This window comes from Clytia hemisphaerica, unplaced genomic scaffold, assembly GCF_902728285.1.
Source record: "Clytia hemisphaerica strain Z4C2 unplaced genomic scaffold, Clytia hemisphaerica genome assembly, whole genome shotgun sequence".
Classification (NCBI taxonomy): Eukaryota; Metazoa; Cnidaria; class Hydrozoa; order Leptothecata; family Clytiidae; genus Clytia; species Clytia hemisphaerica.
The window spans coordinates 3,161,064-3,183,398 of NW_027103286.1; the positions used below are offsets into that span (position 1 = coordinate 3,161,064).

The 22,335-nt window shown below is 34.2% G+C and overlaps 1 protein-coding gene across 1 annotated transcript; it reads right to left on the reverse strand.

The window, feature by feature from the left end:
* Positions 1 to 40: 40 nt before the first annotated feature.
* On the reverse strand, positions 41 to 9,147 carry LOC136807287 (kinetochore protein NDC80 homolog). Its single transcript, XM_067063901.1, has 19 exons — positions 8,907 to 9,147; positions 8,687 to 8,742; positions 8,495 to 8,529; positions 8,159 to 8,245; positions 7,824 to 8,012; positions 7,533 to 7,613; positions 7,134 to 7,236; positions 6,845 to 6,871; positions 6,224 to 6,291; positions 5,428 to 5,477; positions 5,154 to 5,248; positions 5,004 to 5,020; positions 3,730 to 3,867; positions 3,082 to 3,228; positions 2,539 to 2,628; positions 2,336 to 2,428; positions 1,793 to 1,920; positions 1,350 to 1,452; positions 41 to 257 (listed from the first exon to the last, which is right to left on the reverse strand). Exons 1-19 carry the CDS (start codon positions 9,074 to 9,076, stop codon positions 168 to 170), a joined length of 1,767 nt encoding a protein of 588 aa, XP_066920002.1. The 5' UTR covers positions 9,077 to 9,147; the 3' UTR covers positions 41 to 167.
* Between the last annotated feature and the right edge of the window lie 13,188 nt (positions 9,148 to 22,335).

The following is a 22,335-nucleotide window of genomic DNA, read 5'->3' on the forward strand; positions in this document are numbered from 1 at the left end:
GTTTAAAACTTAGGGATAATTCTATTGAAAGAGAAACATGTAAAAATACCAGAAAGTTCAATTTATGAACCAACTATCTTTCTATTTGAAGTAGCATTCATTGTCTTTATATCATATGTTACAAATTATTATACATGTTGTTACTATAAATAAGAAAAAATTCAAAATTATTCTTCAGAGTCAGTGTATGATTTTTGGATTTGGTCGATATGCTGTATGTCTGATTGCAGGTTTTTGTTAAGATTTTCAATTCCTTTCTAAAAATAAAAACAAACAGAATATTGACTGGTCAGATTTCACAAGAGCTACTCTGAAAGAGCACGTAGTGAGATGACATATAACTCCAATAGACGATATCGGCTTTCCGAATTCTCCTCGAATGATTACCCATGATGCATTGCGCAAAAAATTCACGGAAAGTCAATATCGTCCGTGAATTTTTTTGCGCAATGCATCATGGGTAATCATTCGGGGAGAATTCGGAAAGCCAATATCGTCTATTCAGTCATATTTTGGTTTACTTTTTTTTAAATTCCAATAACCATTTAGGGTAAATTTTCACAAATTAGTAGAGAATCTCCAAGATGAGTCCGGTTCGATTTTGGTAAAATGCCTTTTCTTTCAGGGGGGGGGGAGGGTCCATGTACAAAAGAGCGACATGTATCATGTGGTGGGTAGGTGTTTTCAAAAATATTTTGCTGTTTAGTACTTGTGTACTATACATGGGGGCGTCAGGGTCAAATTTCAGATTTTCTGATTAGTATTTGTGTACTAAAAAGCCAACATCAAATCAATTGATTGCCTTAAACTTTCAAGTTTTTGTGGCTTAAAATTTTTATTTTATGAAGGGGTGAAGGGGTATATTTGGTAGTTTTCTGGATAGTATATTGTACTATGTAAGGGGGGTGTTGGGGTATATTTGGCAGTTTGCTTGATAGTATATTGTATTATACAGGGGGTGTCAGGGTGTATTTGGGAGTTTGCTGGATAGTACTGGATAGTATATTGTAAAATATAGGGGGTGTTGGGGTGTTTTTGGGAGTTTGCTGGATAGTATTTTGTACATTTTGTACTATAGGGGTGGTTGGGTGTTTAAAATCGAAATTTGCTACAAAGTACTGATACATGCCGCTGTGTATTTGGGAGTTTGCTGGATAGTATATTGTAAAATATAGGGGGTGTTGGGGTGTTTTTGGGAGTTTGCTGGATAGTATTTTGTACATTTTGTACTATAGGGGTGGGTGGGTGTTTAAAATCGAAATTTGCTACAAAGTACTGATACATGCCGCTATTTTGTACATGGACCTGTTTCTTTACAGAAAACAATAACAATAGAAAGTGCTCCATACCTTGACATTTAATTTATATTGTTGAAAACTTTTGGCATATGTTAAAATATGTTGGAGAAAATCATCTTCTTCAATTTTCAATTTCTTCCCATCTTCTTCAACTCTAAATACAAATTCAAACATTATTTGAAGTCCGTATGAAGATAATTTTTGAGTGTCAAATTTGATCCACTGTTACACCATATCAACTATCGTCAATACTATATTGAAAGAGTCATGATCATAACTGTAAAACACCAAATTATTCTATGTTTTGGTGCCTGTTTCAAATTATCTTTCTATCACTTTTTTTTTACAAAATTTCATAGGAAGGGTAGAGCTTCAAATTGACTAACTGTTCGTCATCAAAACAAATTCCTTCTCTGTAAGTTCAAAGTTGAAACACCCTTCATTTTTGAAACTGTTCTTTTCTCAAAGGTTTTTCAAACTACAGATGTACAAACCTTAACCGCTTTTCTTCCAAACAATGTATTTCGTTTTGCACAGATTGATAAATAGTTTGTAGTTGATTTTCAAGCGCTAATTCTTGTTGTTGTATGGAACCAAACGTTCCTGTATTGTGTTTTAATTTCTAGTATTAAAATTAATCAATATTTATAATTAGAAACATAATTGGCATCATATCAAAGTAATATAGATTATTCCATCAAAGAGTGTTCAATCATCACCATCAGGACCAGAGCTTCATACAGTGTACAAGAAAAAAAACAAAATTGAATTATCATAATTCAGTTTGTTTATTTCTTGTACACTGTAATTAACATTATTTTATGTGCCCATTTTTATAGGATCTGTGACCAGCCATTTCCAGCGTGGGATTCTTTTGGGTCGTTCCAAAGAATAATTGTTTTAGAGAGTTATAGGAAAAACTGTAGAGCATGTTATACTATTATATTAAAGTAACTTAATTCAACTGAAATTTTCTCAGCCTTGAACCCACTTATATTAAAAAGGAAGATAGCAACAGAAATGGCAGGTTGACTTACTGATGTTTTATCATCCAACAATCTATCCAATCTATCAATGTTGTTGCTCAAACGAGGTATCTCTTCTTTTTTGTCACCTACTGCTTCTTTCATCTAAAAAAGAAAAGACATTGATTGTCAACAGTCTGTTTGAATATCGTTTTCCTCGACTTTCCTTGACAATTGATTGAAAAAGTTCATTACAGATAATGCGTTTTGCTTACTTTAGTTATCTCGATTTCTTTGTTGGTGATTTCTGATTCTAATTGTCTAACATCTTCAGAAAGCTGCTCCGCTAGTTTTGTAAGCAAAGACTGAAAAAAAAACACAAATAATGATACAATATTAAATACAAAATACCAAATTGTTTGAGGTTGGAAGAGAAGTTCTTTATCGAGCAAGTTTATGCGATCCAGTGAAATAACATCTTAGTAGGGGGCTAAGAATTTTTTATTAAGAACAGAATTTCATACTCTATCCAATGGTATCAATTTCGTATAACTTTGAAAAATTGCCCACTTTTAACCAATTTGGAGTTTGGAAGTTTTGCCTATAATGACATCAAAACTTTACCAGGTTTCCATCCCCCCCCTCAAAGAGTCTCAAAATTCTATTTACTTTCGCACCAATCACACTAAAGGTGCTACAATTCCTAAGGATTAGGGGTTGGCCCGGCAACTATCATGATTTTCTCCAGTTTTGTATATTTACATGATCAATTTGACATCCTCAAAACAAAAACTCAAAATACAAAATGTAATGAATACCTTCAGTCGATATCTTGTGTTACTAATATCTTGAACGTTGTGGTCAAAGACAAGAATAAGTGATTCATTGCCTATGTACTGTTTAACATCGGAATTTTGTACCAGCTCTTTCACAATATCATTATATTGATTGATTAATGAATTGATCTATGGAAAAAGAGATAATGACAATGCCAACTTGGTATAAGCTAATAACACTACTAACAATAAGCTAATAGTAGTACTACTTTAATGGAATTAATTTTTGCGGGAATTAAATTTGGCAGGTTTCGCCGATTTGGTTGTCATACGCGAAAGTCCCAATAGAAATTTGAAAAGGTCTTATCTGCAAAATCTTTTGAATTAAATTACAAAAAATGTCAGACCATGCATAGTATTGCAGTAAAATAGCAAAAATAGCACAAAATCTTGAAAATATTACCTCACAATAGAGCTGTCCCTAAATTTTAGTCCCCACAAAATCTTAAAAAAATTCCGCGAAAATTAATCCCATCAGTTATTCCACAACAATTGTGTAAATCTTATTTTTAGAAAATGATTGATCTAAGCAGGTACTTTAGCTAGGAATCTGTCATAAACAAAGTAAAATCGAGAAATTTCTGGGTAACAAAGGAAATAGACCTGCAATTTTGCATTATTTTATATTACCTCATCATATTTTCGACAATATCTGATCTCTCTTTCATTATTTTGCTGCTCCAGTCTGTCTGATTCATTGTTCAATCGTTCAAGTTCACGTTTGATTTCACTACTTTTGTGTTTGATGGAATCAAATCTTTCTGTCAACTTCAAAAAATAACATGAGAAATTAGTGGCTTTAAAAAAATTGGTTGGTTATCACCTTCTCAAAACGTACAAGGAGCAGAAAAAATCTCAACCTTACGTACTTAGAAAATGAAGCAAATTCTTCAAAAAACCTGGTCATAAAATTGAAATAGTTTCTTCTAAGGATGAAAACTTTATAGATCAATGAAAAATAATGATTTTATGGACGACTCGCTGAGACCAAGTTGGTCAAAAAACCAATATTTTGTCAGGACTACACTCAGTCATTTATTTTTAACTTAGGCGAAAATAAAAAAATGTAGTGTTTCCAGAATTCGGGTGAAGGAAAAAAGCTCTCATGCGGCCGGCCGCATTTTTTTGCTATTTTTGATAACTTAAGATCATTGAAACTTTAAAGATAACTTGTATGTGCAAACAATATGAAGTAAGGCCTATGAATACTAATGTATCAACAAACTAACGAACAAAACTTGATTTACAAGCGGGAATATCTAAATAAACGACGTTTGATAGCTTGAACAGTCAACTTGATTTTCTTTATGATGAACCATATAGATGAACCCATAGTCTGCGGTCCGGTCAGAAAAAATTTCTTTTTCCCCCGGCCGGTTTACGGAAACACTACATTTTTTTATTTTTGCCTTATGAAATCAGCCATTCGAAATAATTGACTTATACCTTATTGGCATTATATTTTGCGTGTTACAAAATTTTGCGGGTACTTAATTTCGCAATTTTTTAGGACAAATTTCGTGAAATTTAATACCGTTTAAATTTTTCAAAAATACAAAATCGCGAAATTAAATAAACGCGAAAAATTTTCAAAATAGGTCGCAAATCGAAAATACTTATTTGTTACACTTAGTTACTATTTTCGTCACTAGTTTTGTTACTATTTTTGGTATGTTTACACCCAATAAGTTGTGTTTCAAGGGAAATCAGTCATTTTCTTTCTTTATTCCCACTTTTTGAAAATGCCCAATTTAGTGAATCGCGAAATCTAATACACACGAAAATTTCCAGAAAGTGGCAATCGCAAAATTAAGCACACACGAAAAACGTTTCCTCAAAATATAATACCAATAAGGTAGATGTTGAAACAGAGAAAAAAAATTGCTGATGAAAAGGATTCATACCTGCTCATAGTCAATATCTAAAAAGTAAGAAGGTAACAGCTTTAAACTTTTATTGAAATTTCAAGAAAGTTTCTGGGTGAGGAAATGTGGACTCAAAAAATTTTAATTAGGAAAAGAGGGTAGCAAATTCAAAAATTCAAGCAAGTATACCTTCTTCCTCCAGTTGTCTTCGGTAGTTTGAAGTCTGCTTTTGCTGGACAGCGTGCTCTTGAAGAAGTTCTTTAATAGTTATCTCATCTTGTTCACTAAATCAAAAACATTATGTTTAATTTAGAAAAAGCCTTTTGAAAAGTTTTGTTAGAGAAAAAATATTTCTCAGGCGAGAGCAAACCAAGCTGTAAATTTGATTTCTTATAAGCTTTTCTACAATTAAAATTGAACCCTACTTTTGCACTGTAACGAGAAAACAACTAATAACAATTACATCTTTTCTTCAAGAATCTGTTTCGTTTTGATAGCTTCTTCCAAAGGGTCCTAAAATTATTAAAATTAAGTATATAATTCAAAACCATTTATGTTGTGATATTTATCTTGGCTGTTTGTTTCGTTTTTTATGCTAAACAAAGGAATTAAAATCAGTATTTGTACTAGTAATCGTATGGTTTGGAGTGCAATTAACGATTAATCACGAGTAACAAAGGAGAAAATAGTATTACGGTATTTTCTCCTTTGTTACGAGTGATTAATCGTTAATTGCACGACAAAACATACGATTCCGAGGTAATCGTCAGTAAATAGTTTTGAAAAAGAATCTTTTTCTAACTTTTATGTTTTTGTAAACATTCGAAAACCTCCTTTTTTTCTTTTGTTTGAAAAGAAAACATTGCAGTGTAATTTTTCTTTGTTTTCAATTAAAAGAAGCTATTGTAACGTAAAATTTCTTTGTTCTTTTTTATATTGAAGAAAAAAAATGTCTTTGTTTTTTATTATATAGTAAAAAAAAGTCTCTGACACAGGACTTGGGAGAGAAAAGAATAAGGGGACAAAAGTGTCCCCCCGCCGAAGAGTGCAAAAAGTGGTAATAGTGCAATTAACGATTAATTGCACTCCTCTAAACCAATCAGATTCGAGTAATTTTGCACGGCTGACGATTATCTTAGTAATTCAGAGTAATCTCGAAATTCTGTTATTGATTTCAATCTCATCCTCCCAAGATCTGCCCTGAAAGAAAAAGTATTCTGTATATTGAATTCAAACAGAATATTATTGATAAATCTTACACTTTCAGCTTCAAGGGCTGCTAGTTCTTGCTCTAGAGCTTCAACTTCTTCCCTCAGCATCTCATGATCTAAGCAAGACACAAAGAAAATGGAATAGAATGCAAAAAAATAAAAAATAAAAATAATTATCAGTTTGGACTTTCAGAATTTCTTTTTATTTTATCAATGTAAAGGCGTGGTTACATTACATTAATTCATTTCAAAATTTCTGAATTTTTTTAATCAAGTCTTCATGATTAAAATTTACAAGTGTCACTGCCCTCTTTTAAAGAAAATAAAGACGTATGAATTCTTGAAAAATAAATTATTTCTTGTGATTCTTTACCATTTTTTTGGTAAAGAGTTAAAAGTTTTTTTCTTCACTTCTCTCGAGATATTGATAGTTGATGATAGTTCTGTACATTGTTTTTGGTGAATGGATTTTCTAGCGTTTTTTAAAACGTAATATGAGATAGGGGTGAAAGATAGGATATGTTCTAAATAAGATCTAAATTCTTCTTAGTCACATAGACGAAGTTCAGCAAATATGTTGTTGTAGGCACTTTTTTCATTCCTCAACTTTAACCACTCTAATACAAGACCTTTTATCTCAACTTTTCTTTTTCGAATCTTAAGAGTTACCTTCAGCAGAACAGCCAGCATCTTCAACTAAAATAAGAAAACATTGTATTTAATCAACAAAAATTATTCTCATTCCTATAATAAGATTTAAATTTTGAATTAGAATAGCTAAGTAAGTCTAAAGTGAAGATGATGATAAACTAATATCATTCTCTTATTGTCCTTGCTTAAGGCTCGGAAAATGTGACGAAAAATCTGAACTTAAAAAATATATCCTGCTATACTCGGTACCGTGTGATAACTATTACTTATCAGACTTGTTTGCGAGTGTCTTTATCAAATGACATACTAATAGCAGTCTCTAGTCCATTCTTCATAAGTTTGATATCTTCCTCTTCATCTTCGTTACGCATGTATTTTCCATATCGTAGTGTATAATATTCAATGAATGTCTAGAAAAATGAAATTAAATGTAATTTGAATTAGATTTGAACGCTACATTCATGATAATGTTTTATCTGGCTAATCCAATGTATAATACAATATCTGCTCAGTCAAAATCGCAGACCCATTTACATTTACGTAGTTCCGAATTAACATTTCTTACATGTTCCCAAATAATTGATATAATTGTAAGTAGAAGAAATTCTTTGTTAAATCAAATCAACCCTTTTTCGTTTTGTTCACTATAATGTTTTCATAAGGTCAGTATTCTTCTAAATATTATGTTATGTTAATTAATTTCTACCTTGCCGTGTTTTCTTGTGGGGTCTTCATCATGAAACGATGGTTGGAATAAAACTTGTTCAATATCCATACTGTTAAATGTCTGTTAAACAATTGAGAATAAGTCAATATTAAAAAATATATATATATATAGTATGAAAATAAAATGTTTTCTCCTGTCAGAACTACAAACAACAAAGAATGGCCGAATTCTTTTTCCTCTTAGAGAGACGATGTAAAATGAAAGGGTAATATATTTTGGTATATATATTTTGAACTATCCAATTTGAATTTCTTATATAATAAAACCTACTTTAATGAGATCAACCATCCAATGAAGAGAGCCAAGCAAAGTTGGCCATGAATGTAAACTACCAATCGCAAACATTGCACTTTTCGATATGGTAAAAGGATAGCTCAGAAGTTTCAGGATTTTTGGGACTTCCTCTTCAACTTTTTTGTTGGCCATTGTGAAATTGTTGTCAATGCAACCATACAAATGCTAAATGACAAAAATAGACAGCGCCTGAAATTAATGAAATTCTTAATTTTTTAGAAAACATATACATCTGTCTTATAAGAATATCTTGTAATAATGAAAAGTAAAAATTGTACAATAATTAAGGGTAGGATCTGAAGTTTACAAACCTCAAAAACTCTCACAAATTCTTTGGTTGTTGGTGCACTCAAGATTTTGGGTGTGATTGAATGAGGATAACCAGTTTCGCTAAGAAACTATAAAATAACCAGAAATATCCAAGTGTCCAGCAGGGTGTGATTATTTAAAAAAACGGGATAGCGAAACTCAACACGAGTTGACAATTTCCATGGAATTACTTTATTAACTTGTTGACAAAATTTTGATATTTAGTTTTATCACAGAAAAAAGACCAAAATATGGCAATAACTAAGTCAAATTTTAGCCATATTTATTGTATCGTACTTGGTTTATAAAAACAGTTTCTTTATTACTAAAACACTTACCTCAAGAATATCATCAATCAGTTGCTTTTGAAAAGCTGTAATGTAGAAAATTGTATTTATATTCATGACAACAATTGACTTAAATATTGTTTCTAAGAGTTTGCAATTTGAATTAGCATGTCATCACATCTCACAAGGTTTCGAGGTTTTTCGAAAAAGTTAAAGTACAGCTTTTATTGTTCTTATACTGACCCCTGTTACTCAATGGTCTTTGGTCTTTCATCGCATGAGATCCTTGGCTTGACCATCTAATATTAACGAGAAATTAAAAATATATATATATATAAAACAATGTGCAATGAGAATTATGCTGTGCTATTCAACCTAGTACCAGGTGAAATTCACACCACAAAGTCTTCAAAATAGTAATTCTAATAAAATCATTTCAAATATAAAACACAAAATTTTTTACCTTTTGGAGCCAACCATTGAGTTTTGCATTCTTGATCGATTGGCACTGAAAATAAGTTTCTTTTGTTCTGGAAGTCCACCCCTTCTCTGGCCTTTTGCTGCAGCACTTCCAAAGCCAAGCATGGATCTTCTGCCATTTCCTTGTTGAGGTGTTGCAAGTGATTTACGCATCTCTTGATCTAACTTTTTCCCTGATCAAAACTTTAAGACAGAAATGTTTCCTAGAAAATTAATCTTGCAAAATGATTGCCAATTAGAAAATAAACCCACCTTTTTCTTATTTTTCATGTTTTCATGTGATTCCTATTGTGTACGTACAAACTTTTAGGGTTTTGTCAAATTTATGCCCTTTTCACAAAAGTAAATGTCTTTGAAAATTCTTGAAAAGTCAATTTGCGAAAATTTATACTCGGGAGAAATTCTTCACAAAATAGAAAATTTGTAAAGCTTCTCAATTGAAATAGAATTTAAGATTGAAATTAAATTGAAATTCGCTCTGCTTAGCTCTAGTTTAGACGGCCCCCTTTTCGCCCTGCCTATTCTAATTGTGAATTAAAAAGTGGGCTTAAAGTGGGCTGTCTAAAGTCAATGCATAGCCCTCTTTTGACGTAAATGCAATGTCTTCTTTCAACCTTTTCGAAGCAAAGATTTTAACTGCCCACTTTCTGCTAACAATTAGAATAGGCAGGGCAAAAAGTCAACCGTCTAAACTAGAGCTTACTTGTTTGTATTGAGCACTCTTTTGACAAGTTGGTTCAAATTCTTCATTACTGAACTTAAGATTTATTGCACTCCTTATAGCCTGTTAAAGCTGATGAAAGCCTCGAAACTCAAAAAGACAAAAGGTTTAAATATTTTCATTTTTATGCCTTGATTACAAAAGTTTATACTTGCAAAAAAAGATTTTGTTGCAAAAAAATGTCGCAAATTTCGCGATCTTTCAACCTTGCAAAAGTCTCTGCTTGCAAAAGTTTGTACGCCTAAAGTAGGACGAGACCTTGGAAGTTTTCGTGGAGTGAGTGTAAACAAGCGACTGCATTCTTTAAAAAAAAGTGCAAATTGCTTTTTTAAAGCACTGAACCAGAAAAATTAAAATATAAAGTGCAATACTGCAATATCTTGTTTTGATGCTGGAACTTTTAATTATTCAAGATGACATGGTAACTATGGCCCTTGGGGCAATACCCTATATTCAAGGATGTCCCTATAAACCCGCACCTAGGGTTCCTATAATAGGGACCGATAACTATATCTCTGCTCACTAGACAGTTTGTGTCATATTCGGGACTTTTACAAGTTCAAAACAGGCCTGAAAAAAGTTTGGGCATACCGTGGGTTGTGCCCAGCCAGCGCTGCCTGACTAAAAACAACAACATTTTCAGGGGGTGGAAAGGTGATGGCTTCTTCATAAAGGCAAAAGACACAAATATATTTTTTGGATCTGGCATGCAGGAATAGTACCAGGACCTGCAGGCAATCTAGTAGAGTTGGGTATGGGTGTGGTTGTGTGTCAGAGATTGGCTAGGAATTGTGGGTTATCATATTATCATCTAGTTTGAGCTCAAAACAACTACTCTTTTGTGATTTTCTCTAATTATAGTCTGGTCTGTAGTTTGAAAGAAAGCATGAATTCGTGGCGCAGTGGTTTTAGAGAAAGCGTTGGGTTTCTGATAATCAGAACTTTGCATTTAGTGGGTTTGAATCTCATCAGTGGTGAGATCTGTCGGAAAATCATTCAAACTGTTGAAAAACATAGAAAATAACTCACAAAGTCCCAAAAAGTCAGAAAAACTACGAACTATACTAGAGACTGAAAAGTACAAGTCCAGTGTGTCTTTCGCAATTCCCCAATGGGCTATTCCAAAAAAAAATTGTACAGGGGTATTGACAAATTTTTTTTCACTAACCCCCTGGAAATTTTCCAGTTTGCAGAGTATGGCAAGGCTGCACTCAAGGAAAAATTTGGATATACCTAGTTCCGCACTGGAAGAGCGCACCTGATAATCTTGGGTGCAGACAAGGTGCATCCATACTTCGAAAATTTGCCCCACAAGGCAAAAAATTGCTAAAATTAGCTGCACTTGAGGTGAAAACTATAGCGGAACTCTGCACTCAGCCCTGTGAATCCAGGTTGGCATTCGGCAATGCCGACCTGAAAGCCGACGTAACTTGAGCTGAAGTCGGCTTTTATTTGCCGACGTAATTTACACTCTAGGTCGGCGTGCCGACAAAAGAAATGTTTTGGGTCGGCAAAGCCGACTTAAAGAGGAAAAATATCATTAGTTAGGTTAATCTAATTGTGTTATCATTTGATAACACATGATAATCGAGCCTCATTCCATTCTCTTTATAAAACATAAAACTTATTAACACAATTATTAATGATAGTTAAACTAACTGTAGGAAATTTATTGTCTTTGCCGACCTAAACAAGCTACTTAGGACGGCTTTGCCAACCTAAAATAACCTCTAGGTCGGCCTACGGCCGGCACTTGCGTGCTGGAATGATTTTGTCTGAATTCACAGGGCTGCTTTAGGTTAAAAAACCGTCTGCACTTGCACCTGAAAACCTCAAATTTTGCACCTGCACTCGATCTTTTCAGAGATCTGGAGAAAATGTGCCCCGTTTGTAGGGAAACTGGGAAATTTTTTTAACAAACTATCCCCGGTTGGTTCGAAACGTAGGACACATGACGCAAGAGACAGGAGACAGGACGCAGGTCATACAAACTACAGACCTGAAAATTGTAACACACTTGTAATTTTGATTTTTAAACAACAAACCATAAATGCCAAATATTGACAAAATGACAATTAGATTATGTAAATAATAACGTTATCATAAAATACGAGGCGTGTAAATCAATTTACAACAAAATGTTTTTTTCATGCTCAATAGGATTCTGACGGTGCAAGTGGATATAGATTGATATATTTTGAAAACATTAAATGCTTCAAAAGAGCTGTTTTAGAGATATGAAGAGAGTGAAGTCATTTTCATCAAGAATACGAGGCAGGGGATAAAAATATTGATATAGTTATGAAATATAAGCCTTTGACGCCATTTTAATCAATTTTTGTTATCACACCCAAGGTGATGCAGGAGATATAATGAGATATGATATAGCGATTGTGAAATAGCTATTTTCCTGCTAGGAGGCTGTTTAAAGACGAGATAAATATATATAACATGTGTATTTTGGATATAACATACCGTAAGTTGGTCTAATATCGACATCCCTCCTCTAATTCCGACACCCTTCTTTAGAGAAAGGAATAATACGAAAGCTTGAATTTCAACCTTTCTATAAATTTCAGCTGATAAAAAGGATGTCGGAATTAGAGGAGGGGTGTCAACATTAGACCAAGTTACGGTATGTAACATTAACTTCTATCATACATGCGTGATTTATGTGTAATATATAATATAAATATTACAGGTCCGTGTTTCTGTGTTATACACGGCACAGAATGCAAAAACACGTGGTAGGCACGTGGATAGATTTTGACCTTTAAAAAGGTTTCAGATCAATAAAATACCTTCAGAAATATATTTCTAACGATTACAATTGTTTTTCAAATATTTTCTTTGTTTTTTACATCAATTAAAGCTAACCTGTCAGCAGTGACCTGCGTCCTGTGTCCTGTCTCCTGCGTTTTGAACCAACCGAACTACCATGAGTGGTCCTAAATCCGCCAGCCCTGCCTAATTCCGTCACCCAAAAAAATTCTATGTTTACAAACATTCCTTTTCCAAGTTGAACAGTAAACTATTGTATGAGGACTCTCAAAACAAAACACCTAACAAGATGGCTATAATGTCAAGACTTCAATTATTGTGATCAAAAAAGTGTGAGTTCAGGCTGCATCATTTGAGGCGTGCGATAGCACACGCACACCTCCACACACACCTAAAATGTCTGAGGAGTGCGATCAATCACACCCCATAAAGTAAGTTTCACAACTGAAAGTTGTGCATAGCACTCCTTATCAAACGCCTAAATTACTAAAATTAAGGTTTTAGGAGTGTGATTGACCACACGCCTGAAATTTTCAAATGATGCAGCCTGTGAGTTGTAAAAATAATTACCTCTATTGTTCTGAATCTGTTGCTTGTGTTTAGAACAGTGTAGCTGGAACCTCGATATTCCAGGATTAGAAAAAGCTATACCTGTTATCTTTTTTCTTTAAAGAATCAACAAGCCATCCACATCGATAAATTACACACATTCCCTCAGAAACTTTAAAAATTATCTGCCATTATGACTTTCTTGAAGCCGTTCCGAAATTAACCAATCGGGTTAGGTATCGGAATTCCTATGGAAGTTCTTTTCCGAGATTTGTAAAATAGCTAAGTCAGCAAAAAAACTTTTCCCGGGGGTTTGAGGAATAAACAGAACTGTTATCATTCGTTTTTTATTTAACCGTATATGAATTTGCGCTCAAAAATACTTTAAACGTAGTCGTCTAAAAAAACAGCTATTCTTTTTTAGAATCAACCTTACAATCTAGTTTTTATAAATATAAAAACTAGATTGCTGACGTGTGAAAAAGAATGTCGGCGTGACTGATCTTTTTGTTTTGATAATAACATCAAAGCGGGAACTAATTTTCTTCTCGTTTCTTTCTTTCCTTTTTCTTTCTAGTAAGTTCACGCTTTCCCTCATACTCCCTCAACTTGCTTTGAGAAAGAGAATTAAAAAAAGAAATTGGAAGAATTGGAAAATTTGTCACCCAGCGAGATCGAACTCGGAAACCCATGCTTATGAGACAGACACTCTAACCGCTTGAGCTAACCACGCTTGGAGAGTGTGAGGGAAAGCGTGAACTTACTAGAAAGAAAAAGAAAAGAAAGAAACGAGACGAAAATTAGTTCCCGTTATTATGTTCCATGTTATTATCGAAACAAAAGGATCAGTCACGCCGACATTCCTTTCCACACGTCAGCAATCTAGTTTTTATAAATATAAAAACTAGATTGTAGGTTGCTTCTACAAATGAATAGCCGTTTTTTTAGACGACTACGTTTTTAATAAATAAGTTAATAATATTCAAATATACTATTTGTATCTCTCAGAAAATAAACACTTACAGAACAACATAGTTTATCATTTGGACTACCCCTGTGTTTGGACCATTCTATCCTGGGCGCAAAATAGGGCGGAAACTAAGTACACTCTCAGTGCAAGATTGCCGCCTCATCTTTATTCGCCCGCACGAAAACGAGCTAGTCATTTTTTTCTCGCGCGCTAAGGGGAAAAAGAAAGTGATCGATATTCTTTGAAGAAAAAACGTCAGAAACAAACCCAAAGACCAAAAGATGTATTTTGTTGTTGAGAATCGATCCTGTGAAGATGAAAAAATTTCTGCTATGTGTTTTTTTCGGAACGCTGAAAAACTCTAATTTCGATCTTCCTTAAGCCAGGCGTCCGCGCTCGATAGGATCGATCATCGGAACAGCTCGATGACGGATTGATATGTGATCGATGGATTACTTATCGATCCGGATAGGAGATCGATAGAGGATCGATACTCAAGATTTTTTTAAGCTTATGATTAGTTATTGATCTATCATCGATCTATCATCGATCTTTTATCGATCTTATCGACCCTATCGATAATATTAATCGATCTTTCTCGCTATCGATTACCTATCGACACCTATCGATTACCTATCGACACCTATCGATTTAAAATCGATGCATAATCGTTTAACGATCGATGACAAATCTATTAACGATCGATGACGAATCGATTAACGATCGATGACGAATCGATTAACGATCGATGACGAATCGATAACGATCGATGACGAATCGATTAACGATCGATGACGATGATTAACGATCGATGACGAATCGATTAACGATCGATGACGAATCGATTAACGATCGATGACGAATCGATTAACGATCGATGACGAATCGATTAACGATCGATGACGAATCGATTAACGATCGATGCATAATCGATGACGAATTGATTAACGATCGATGACGAATCGATTAACGATTGATGACGAATCGATTAACGATCGATGACGAATCGATTAACGATCGATGACGAATCGATTAACGATCGATGATGAATCGATATACTCGATTGAAATACTAGCTCGATAATGGATCAACGAAGGATCGATACTCAAGACTTTTTAATGGCTGAATCTTCCATCGATCTCCTATCCGGATCGATAAGTAATCCATTGATCACATATCGATCCGTCATCGAGCCGTTCCGATGATCGATCCTATCGAGCGCGGACGCCTGGCTTAAGGTAAAGAGGTTGCGAGATTTGGGCTAGCGAGGCAAAAATCGCTAAAAAACTGATTAAATCGTAATCCTCAAAAATCGAATTTCCAGCCGGGGTAATTCCATCTCAAGTCATCCAGGGCATGTAACCCTTACATCTCAGATTTCTTTGAAATTTTTACCAGGGAAAGTTATAAATGACAAATGAAAATCCTGAAAATTTCAGCCTCATAGCTTTTTTAGTTCCCAAGATATCGCCATTTGAAATTTTGCCCCTTTTTGCCTTGCGGTCCCAAAATCCGCCATTTTGAATTTACGTTTTCTTTAATATTTCCTGAATGAAGAATGCTACAGGGCTGAAATTTTGGATTTAGGGTAATTTTGAGGTGAGGAATTCAAAAAAAGCACTTAAAACCATTAAAAATAAAGTCTTGACATGCTATAGATCTGTTTTAATTCTCCCCCCTTGGTAGACCATGTGACCAAAAAAGGGGCGTGGCCAAACTTTTTTTGGGAAAATTTTTTTTTCAATCAAATTTAGAGTACTTGAACTGCAATTTGACCAAAAAACTAAGAATGTTCTCTTTTAGATCAGTCATAATCAAAGATCAAATGCAGGGTATTTTTTAAAGGTTTAAAATGGGGAAAACTAGCAAATTGTCACCAAGAAATCACATACTTGGCCTGTAAACTGTTCTTTGGGGTTCATTCAAAGATAGTTTTCTTCATTTGATTTGAAATGTTGTTTTCAAACTTATTTATTTTATTTGCTTTGACCTACACTTTGCTTCAACCTTTGACCCTCTTTACTCATAGTAAGTATATCATGAAGAATAATTTATTTGTTAAATATATTTTCTGGGGAGAAATCCCATTTTCATCACTTTCAGAATGCCTCATGGTGACCTCATTTGCAGAATGGATACATAAAATACATGTCTTTATTTTGAGAGTACCTCATGCTTTCACACTAAGTTCATAAGAAAAGCACAAGGTTAGCATGGTTAAATCTTTTATATCCTCACCTTGAGAATATTAAGACAGTATTTAAGTAGCCTAGAAAAATGTGGATATCAGTTTTAATAATAATATGAATGGAAGATGAAGTGTTTGAAAAAATGAGTGAAGAAAATAACTGCAGTTTTGGAGAAATTCTCAATCAGGCTTGTAACCAATTAAATAACACCAGGACAACTACCCTACGTACATTGACTGACTTTTCTGACGAAAAAGCGATTTTAATTTGGAGATCCAACTTACATGATTCTAAAGATGATATTTCTACAATTTGCAACCGTCATTTTGAGCAATTTGGACGTGTTTTTGAAAGGAATCAAGTTAAATGCATTGGGTTGGATACGCCAAAGAGTCATAAGGCAAAAGGACAAAAGACAATTTCTTTAATTGAGGCAACTAAACTGAAAGAGAAAGGGTATCTTGTTGTTCCAGGACAAAAGCTTTGTCGGCAGTGTATTAAACAGTATCAGGAAATCATTTCACGAGCTAATGTAGAGCCTGAAAAAATGGATACAGAAACAGAAACTGAAGGGGAAAGTCAAAATGAAACTGAGGATGAACATGTTGAGTATGAAGAATCACCAAGGAAAAGGTTAAATTCGAGCTTTGAATCAGTGGGAGTATCTCCAGTAAATCTTCATTCTCTTCCGCCACATTCGAGAGTGAATAGAGCAAAAGAAAAACTTAAAACTGTAATGAGTAAATTTGAAGAGTCAATATCCACTGTTTACAACTTCCCAATGGAAGAATTAAAGGACAGTGAACCTTCAAATAATGATAAAAGGGAGACAATTGATAAGAAGGCAGACGAATTTGATAAACTGAACTGTGCACTGCTATCAAAGAAAAGTTACTTATCAGTTCATACCCTGAAAAGGTACAATTACTAACACTTGCGCCTGATAGCTGGTCCAGAGAGTATTGTTCGAAATACTTTGATGTTTCTGAATATCTAGTACGAAAAGCAAGGGATTTAAAAAGGGATTCTGGTATACTTGCCACACCATTACCTAAAAAAGGGAAAACAATACCTCAGGAGCATATTATTGACATCGAGAATTTTTATAAAAGTGACGAGAATAGTAGACAAATGCCAGGTAAAAAAGACTGCGTAAGCATACGAAAAAATGTACATGAACAAAAACGTCTTGTCTTATGTAACTTGCGTGAACTTTATGCAGCATTCAAGATGCAAAACCCTGACATCAAGGTAGGCTTTTCTAAATTTTTGTGCATTGAGACCTAAGTCTTGCATAATTGCTGGAAAGTCTGGGACTCATTCAGTTTGTGTATGTTCCATACATCAAAATGCTGTTTTGCTTGTTGACGCAATTCAGTGGGATATAACTTACAAAGATTTAGTCAATAAAGTGTGTTTGTGACTCTACCAATAGAATATGCATGATGCNAACAGATGTAAGAGACTGAACAGAGAGACTAAATGTTGAATAATGTACAAATGTGAAACATTTGATAACTTGATTTAAAATCATTTAAAACAAGCCTGAGAGCTCCTCCAACCCCCCCCCCCCCGGGAGAAGCTCAAAGTATACTTCTCTTTAGCATTGTAGCACGTTTTCTATGACATCAAACAATTTTTAAGCTATAGTTCATTACTATAAAATAAAAGAGAAATATAGTGTAATTAAACTTTTTGTTAATTTCATTCCAGCGTCAGTTATGATACATTTTTTCTGTTGGATGTAGACAATATCCACATCTGACCAAAGTGTTATACTAGAAATAAATAAGAAAATTGCCAAAACGTCAGAATCAAAATAAAGATATCCATCAAGTATACATAGAAACTGTACTGTTTGTTTTACTTGATAAAACTCCAATAACACTTTAAACTGACAAGCTACAAACTTTAAGTCACAAAGCGTAAACTCCAGAAAAACACAATTTGCATAAAAAACTTAGCAAAACGTAAACACGTGAACAATTCCTATGATTCAATCCCGAGAAAAGTTGGTAACAGACGAACGGACGGACGGACGAACGCAGGTTAATTTATAGGACCTCCAGGTAGGTCCAAAAGGGTTATCGCCATTCATTCCATTCCATCATTCAGTCAAAACGTGCGCCAAGGTTAGAAAAACACAATCTGCGTCTGGAACTGCGTGAAAAATAGTTTGATCAATTTCAACAAGAACTGTATATATTAATATTAATATAATTGATCAAATTCCAAAGACCATTTGTCATAATTTTGCAATTCCAATAATAGGAGATGTGATGTCATCATTTGGTTCCCGTCATCTGACCGACCCTGATTTACGGTCAGCAGGTAGAGTTGGAGAGTCGGAAAACTTTTCCGCTGCTTTGCTGGATTTCCACTGTCGACCTCTGCACGCTCTGTGTTTACAAGTTTTCAAATCGAAGTAGAGAGCCGCATGCTAATGGAGAGTAAACCGAAAACCAGTTTATCCACGGTTTCTCAATTTTAAAATTCGGATCAGTCCACACGGATTCCCTTTCAACAAGATGTAGCTGCTTCTTAACAGAAAAATATTTTCGACCGACCGACCGTACGACTCCCACTTTTTAAAGTAGAAATGACGGGAACCAAACAATTTTTTGCGATTTGCCTTATCAAGCACGTCCAAGTCCAAAAAAGTAAAGCACGATTGCATCCAGTCTTTATCAAATTTAGACAGTAGCTGTACTTTTGTAAACTTTATCAAATTCCAATAACATTATAACACCATCAATCTCCCCTAGAGGCAAACAAGAAAAATATGTTTTTATTGCAAAAACTATTAAAAAGCAGCAACAAAGTAATTCAACATAAACAAAAACTTGAGCAAATACGGCTTTAAACCTTCAAAAGATGTAGAAAAAGAATCCCCTTGATTAAAATCGTGTGTTTGATTTGCCGAGTTAAAAAAATAAATGACAGAAATTGAAGCTTGCAACAGATTTACACTGGAAATACTTTGGTACAACACTGACTTATCACATCTGACTTATCGCTTGAGCCGCCATCTTGAAACACCACATTATGATCTGTAAAAACAACGCACGCTAAAAGTACCCAAAAAGTTAACCCGATCGGAAGAAAGTTTAGAAATCAAAGTGAGATCGGAAAATCGGATTTTTTTTTTGTCGTCTTATGATGATGATGGAACTGGAAGAAAATTTTACCTATTTGAATGCTCAGCTTAGGCTGACCAATAAATCTTTTTTCTTTTTCTTTTTGTATTTACATGTTTAGTTTTTTCATGAAATATATACAGTTAAAAAATAATAAGACTCTGGTATGCAATTATTGTTGCTGAGGGGGTTCCTGAGGGGCGTATTTGTTGAGGTAAAATTCATGAATATGTGATAATAAATCTAGTGGTTCTATGATTTGCAGATTTTTGTCATCAAGATGCTCTTGTAAATTATTCCATTGACGTGAAGCTAGCCGTGTGAGGGAGTGGAGGCCAAAGGTGGTTGTATTGACATTCCTGATGAAAAGGAGGCTGATATGGTTGGCTCTAGTCCCATTGTCATGAGGAATTATAGAAAAGGTAAAAGTAGAAAGACAGTCAGAAGGAAGGTATCTATTCAGGTAGCGGTATATGAACATAATATTGAGTGTTTCAACAAGATCAAAGAATTTTAGGATTTTGAGTTCATTATAGGTGGGAGTGATTTGGATTCATGAAAGGTTCAAGGTTTGTTTACTTTTTATTTCAAATTATTTCATTGATTTATTGAGCTGCAGTAGATGATTGAAAAACAAAGATTTTTGATAGTTACCTATCAGTGTGGGCTTGGCCGCCATTTTGAATTTCGATTTTTTTTCTCCTGTACTCGGCAATTTAGAGGTTGTTCGTAATACGCGATTTGGCTTATGCGTAACACTTGTGTCCGGAGAGTTTGATCGGTGCCCACTGGTCAGGGGGGATGTACTGGTAGACGCCTGTACCAGCGGGGGTGCTTCAAAGTTCCTCAAAGTGCCGTCATAATAAAGGCCGGCAAAAAGTGCGATCGATCGAATTATACGCGCAAGTGGAGCGGCCTTCAGTTGCTCAGGTTTTCTCAAATTAGGGGTAGGGGTAAATCAACATTTTTTAGGGGCTATCTTCAAATCATGCTGTGCTAGAGTTTTTTTGAGGTGTTTCTACCCAAATAACAATAATCTGAAAATTTTTTTCAATTTCATGCATTTTTCAGGAATTGCCGGACCAAAAACTGCCGATTTTGGTCCCAAAACCCCAAAAATGGCAATTTTCGTCATTTTACTGATTTTTCTCCTTGTTTATGATCCCATATGAAGCCATTTAGTATTCAAAGTTGTTTCAATATAATTTAGAAGTACTAAGATATAATTTGGGTGCTTTTAACACCTTTTGGGACCAAAAATTAGGCAAATTTGGGCCAAAAACTCAAAAAAAGGTAATTTTTTGTCAATTTTGTTATGTAAAAGCTGCTTAAATGCACGTTATAGGCCTGAAAACTGCCATTCATTTCAAGGTAATCATTAATGCATCACAAGGAGTCAAGACCAGGGGCCTCTGGGTATAGAATGGGCTTTTTTATTTATTTCTTTAGGAAGAACACTCAAGCTTACTCAAAACATTGTGTTTTAGAATGAAATACAATTCCATAATGGCAGACTTTGGCAAGTTTCTGACCCAAACCATTTTGGTTTTCCCAGAGTATTTCCAGAAGACTTTCAACACCGAAAGATTTCAGGACCTTATTTGAAGATTACTTTTGAGATTTTAGCCTGAGAAAATTAGAGTTTAGCTCTAAATATTGCGTTTTAGTGGGAAATGCAATTCCATAATGGGGGACTTTGGAAACTTTATATCCAGAATACTTTCAACACCAAAAGATTTCAGGACACCATTTGAAACAATTTTTGAGATTTTAGCCTGAGAAAATCAGACTTTAACTCTAAATATCGCGTTTTAGTTGGAAATGCAATGCCATAATGGCAGACTAGGGCAAATTTCTGACCCAAACCATTTTGATTCTCCCAGAGTATTTTCAGAATACTTTCAACACCAAAAAATTTCAGGACACCGTTTGAAACCATTTTTGAGATTTTAGCCTGAGAAAATTAGACTTTAACTCTAAATATCGCGTTTTAGTGGGAAATGCAATACTATAATGGCAGACTTGGGCAAATTTCTGACCCAAACCATTTTGATTCTTCCAGAGTATTTTCAGAATACTTCCAAGAGCCAAAGATTTCAGGACATCATTTGAAATCATTTTTGAGATTTTAGCCCAAGAAAACCAAGTTTTAGCTTGAAATATTGGCATTTAGGATGAAAACTCAATTTCTAGGACACCATTATGGATTTATAGGAAATTTTTGAAAACGCAAGATTGATTTCTCCTGGAGCTTTTTCTGAAGTGTTTCATTGCTGAAAATTTCAAGTGTGTACCTTAAAAAGTTTAAAAGTTGTGGGTCCTCAAAAATGCTGCTTTCGTGCATTTTGCTACCCAGAATCAGAGAAAATCAGCCTTTTTAGCCTGAAATTGAAACATTGAGCGATCTCGCTGGGGTTCTTTTGTCTTTTTGTGTTGAATATTAGTATAAGACACCATTTAGAAACCATTTTGATCCTTTCCTGGCCTTTTATAGTCTTAAAATCAGGGGGGGCACACAGTTACTACAAGACAGTATGACACTTACTACCGTGGTGGTACTGTATTCAGAAGTTATGAAAACATTACTACACAGTGTAGTAACTGCTGTTTGGGGGTGGTACCAAACACTAAAAGTAGCACTTTTGGTGTAGTAAGTGCTTATATTTTAATTCTTTTTAAAATACTTTCAAAATTTTTCACAAAAAAATGAATTTTTTTGTGAAAAAATTCTTTGTTAAAAAAAATATTTCTGTTATAAATGGACGAAAAAAAATTTGAAATTTTTCTCAGACCCAACTTTGAAATTATGCTTTCCCTAATTATCATTAAAATGTTCTCAACAGCTGTTAACCAAGTAAATTAAAAGATAATCTAGCACAAAAATGGCTTTAGGTTGAAAAATAATCGCAATTTAGGGTAATTTCGAGCATGTTTTTGATGATATCACTCAAAAACAGGGGTGGTACCTGGAAATCTTTTCTGAAAACAGTTACTACCAAGGTGTAGTAACTGCAAAGGGTGGTGGTCCTGAAAAAAAGTGTTGAAAAAGCACTAACTACACATCA